The sequence below is a fragment of the Monodon monoceros genome, unplaced genomic scaffold (genome assembly GCF_005190385.1).
Source record: "Monodon monoceros isolate NGI ecotype Baffin Bay Population unplaced genomic scaffold, NGI_Narwhal_1 Super_Scaffold_10, whole genome shotgun sequence".
In the NCBI taxonomy this organism is placed as follows: domain Eukaryota; kingdom Metazoa; phylum Chordata; class Mammalia; order Artiodactyla; family Monodontidae; genus Monodon; species Monodon monoceros.
In genome coordinates this window covers 14,371,502-14,375,345 of record NW_021703766.1, presented here as the reverse complement: position 1 = coordinate 14,375,345, position 3,844 = coordinate 14,371,502, and the positions used below count along the sequence as shown (strand labels likewise).

At 42.7% G+C, this 3,844-nt stretch overlaps 1 protein-coding gene across 3 annotated transcripts in view; it reads left to right on the top strand.

Moving 5' to 3' along the window:
- The first annotated feature begins 368 nt into the window (after window positions 1-368).
- TAT (tyrosine aminotransferase) overlaps window positions 369-3,844 on the top strand; it is a 12,527-nt gene continuing 9,051 nt past the window's right edge. For 2 of the 3 annotated variants that reach the window (XR_003791446.1, XM_029207994.1), the window contains exons 1-3: window positions 369-452; window positions 1,049-1,295; window positions 1,451-1,555. Coding sequence is in view for 2 of the 3 variants with exons in the window: in XM_029207994.1 (XP_029063827.1) it covers window positions 1,061-1,295; window positions 1,451-1,555 (340 nt within the window). In the remaining variant the exon portion in view is untranslated. Of the gene's footprint in view, window positions 1,296-1,450; window positions 1,556-3,844 lie in introns of all 3 variants that reach the window. The other variant, XM_029208004.1, reaches the window with a different exon arrangement.

Genomic DNA, 3,844 nt, shown 5'->3' with positions numbered 1-3,844 from the left:
AATGGAACATACAGATAGCAAGACTCTCACTTTTTACTCTATATGTTTCTGTACTATTGAAATTTTAATAGATTGTTTTGTAACAAAAAAGTTTTAACAGAAGTTACCAACTGTAATCCTAACTACCTCTCTGACAGTCCTTTCAAACATCTCACAAAGTACGCGGAAAGAGTTAACACAGAGCCAGTTCAAATTCCTGATTTGGTGGTGGAGGTGGAGGCAGGGTTAGAGGTAAAAAGAAGCAAAAAGTGGGGAGGGGAGGGAAGAGGAGGGCTGGCTGCTCAGTTCTCACCTGAACCAATAGCATGAAAGTTTCAGGCCCAACGCCCATTTGGGGGACTATTTCAGGAGTCAGAGGTTGCATCTGAATTCACTGTCACTGTAACTTGCCAAAGAACTAAGACGACTTCCTGGTTTGGCTACTTGGAAGCTGCTTCTCCTTTACCCAGAAGGTAAAATCTCAAGCCTCAGCTAATCTGGTGACGGTGATTTGGAGTGCGCACTTTTTTCTTTGTGGTGTATTGACTTCTTTATCCACAGGACAGTAAGATGCTTATGGAATAGGGCTTTATTTTTACTAATGACGATATTAACACTAAATTTCTAACAATGTTGGAGTGGTTCTTCCTGGTTCTTCTTTGCACAGGACAAGACACAGTCTGTTGAAGTGTTAGGGAGGAACACTTGCATGGAAAGGAAGGAACACATATGCTTTCATTGTTTAACAGTTCTCATGTCATTTTTCCTTGGTTTCACTGAGAGCATGGTTAAATTTTCATGGGGATTACAGTTGCACACAGCGAATCTCACAGTAGGTAAGTATTTGATGGAACGCTCTCAGCTAATATTGTAGAATGGGCTCTTGCTTATTTTCCTTCTCAGGGAAAAGTCTTAAAACTTCCCACATTCATAACAAAGCTACTTTACATGAGAAAGGAGTTTGGAAAGAGATGTCTGGTGAAATCACCCCAATGTTTTGGTCCAACTGTAGCCCCCCCAGGATGATGTCTGTTCTTAGTGTCACAGCGACCCCTTTTTTTCCCCATAGTCTTTGTTAGTGATGGACCCATACATGATTCAGTTACACGACCATGGCAACCTCCCCTCAGTGCTGGATGTGCATGTCAACATCCCTGGGAGAAGCTCTGTGCCGGGAAAAATGAAAGGCAGGAAGGCCAGATGGTCCGTGAGGCCCTCGGACATGTCCAACAAAACTTTCAATCCCATCCGGGCCATTGTGGACAGCATGAAGGTGAAGCCAAATCCAAACAAGACCATGATTGCTCTGTCAATTGGTGAGTTGGAGACACTTGACCGAGAGGCAGGCATTGTTCCTCCCACCCCCATCCTCATGGGTTGGTTGGAGAGGATGGAAGTGGAGGGTGGGTCTGGGCACTGGGCATGGAAGAATAACCTCTTGGCGGTTCTTTTTTTTTTTTCCCGTGAAAAGGGGACCCTACTGTGTTTGGAAACCTGCCTACAGATCCTGAAGTTACCCAAGCAATAAAAGATGCCCTTGACTCGGGGAAGTATAACGGCTATGCCCCCTCCACTGGTAAATTCCTCCTGAGACTCTAATCTGGTGGCTTCCAAATCTTTAGTGCTCTTCTAATAGGAATACATTTCTAGCATTCTTCTTTGCTTTCCTGATGCATAATTCCTAAGGAGAAGCTAAGATAAAATGGCTGTTGGATTTGGGGAAAGGGGTCTCAGCATGCTTAACCTCAAGCCATCAAGGTCTAACTTCTTTCCTGGCTTCCTCTGGCATTATGGCACCTCCCTGCTCTAGGTTCCCATTACATACTTATTTCTCAAATAACACTCCTATTCTGTCATCGCTAATTCTACACGGAGGCCTTGAGTTTGGCTGCACCTGCTTCTTTACAAAGCCCGCTAGCTCCTAAATTAATTTAATTACTGCCCTGTGTAAATAGCTTCTTGGCCTTATTTCTCCTTCTCTACACATTCAAGGTTTAATTTAATTATGGTCCTAATCACACTCTCAATGTAATTGTGCTTGTTTCAAGGCAAAAACAAAAAACAAAACCCATAAAACCAAGAACAGCAAAGAATGAGCTGACCTACTGGAGGATAGAAGGTTTGTTTAGGACAGAAAGAAATTATTCTTAGGTTTAGGTTTAACTCTCTCCATCTATTAAACATTTCTACCCTAAACATTTTGGTAAAATAAATGATTCCTTGACTTTGTTTCAGTGTTGCACATTTCCCCACTGTGTATATGTGCGCATAGAAACATATTCTTTTCTTTTTTTTTTTTTTTTTTTTTGCGGTACGCGGGCTTTTCACTGTTGCGGCCTCTCCTGTTGCGGAGCACAGGCTCCGGACGCACAGGCTCAGCGGCCATGGCTCATGGGCCCAGCCGCTCCGCGGCATGTGGGATCTCCCCAGACCGGGGCACAAACCCGTGTCCCCTGCATCGGCAGGCGGACTCTCAACCACTGCGCCACCAGGGAAGCCCTAGAAACATATTCTTAATGCAGAATAAAAATCCAGTTTCATGCTAAAATAGAATTGTAAAAACACTTTAAAGAGATATCAGGGATGTGATTTTTAGGTTGATTATTTACATTTTATGAAGTTTCATAAATAAAAATCAAAACAAAATAAGACCAAAATTTAAGTTGTAAAAAAAGTTTATACATAATGGAAAAGAATATGAAAAAGGAGGTATATATGTGTAACTTAAATCACTTTGCTGTACAGCAGAAATTAACACAGCATTGTAAATCAACTATACTTCAATAAAAGTTTTTAAAAGTTTATAATGACTTTTATATCCAAAGTATTAGGAAACTGACTTAACCTGAAAACCCAAAACCAAGTCTCCATTTGACAAAATGCAAAGGATATGAACACTTCATGCCAAAGGAAACACAGATAATAATATATATCTAGAAAATACTCTTCTTTATTAGTAATTAAGGAAGTGCTAATTTGTATAACATCAAGAGACCTATCTCTACCTATTAATTTAACAAACATTAGGAAATACTGCCTCTAGTCTTGGTAACCGAAGACAATCTTTCTGGAGAGCAATTTTGTAAAACATAATAATTTGTATGAAACTGTCTATACTTCAAGCTTGTAAACCAACATTTGGAACTATTGTATGAGAATATAATTTAAAAGAAAAAAATTTTAATTTCAATATAATTTTAAAAATTTATTTTAATTTATATTATTTATTTTTGGCTGTGTTGGGTCTTCCTTGCTGCTCACGGGCTTTCTCCAGTTGCGGAGAGCGGGGGCCACTCCTCACCGCGGTGGCCCCCCTCCCCCCGCTGCAGAGCATGGGCTCCAGGCACAGGGCCTCAGCAGTTGTGGCACATGGGCTCAGCAGCTGTGGCTTGCAAGCCCCAGAGCACAGGCTCAGCAGTTGTGGCGCATGGGCCGGTTGCTCTGTGGCACGTGGGATCCTCGCGGACCAGGGCTTGAACCCATGTCCCCTGCACTGGCAGGCGGACTCTCAACCACTCCGCCACCAGGGAAGTCCATCAATATAAGTTAAAAGGAAAAATACTAATAGGTATACAGTACAATGTGAAAAAGTTAAAATGGACCCAAGGTAATGAATTCACTAATTACAAGTTTTCAAAAAATATAATACCTGGGGCTTCGCTGGTGGCGCAGTGGTTGAGAGTCCGCCTGCCGATGCAGGAGACACGGGTTCGTGCCCCGGTCCGGGAAGATCCCACATGCCGCGGAGCGGCTGGGCCCGTGGGCCATGGCCACTGAGCCTGCGCGTCTGGAGCCTGTGCTCCGCAACGAGAGAGGCCACAACAGTGAGAGGCCTGCGTACCACAAAAAAAAAAAAAAAAAAAAA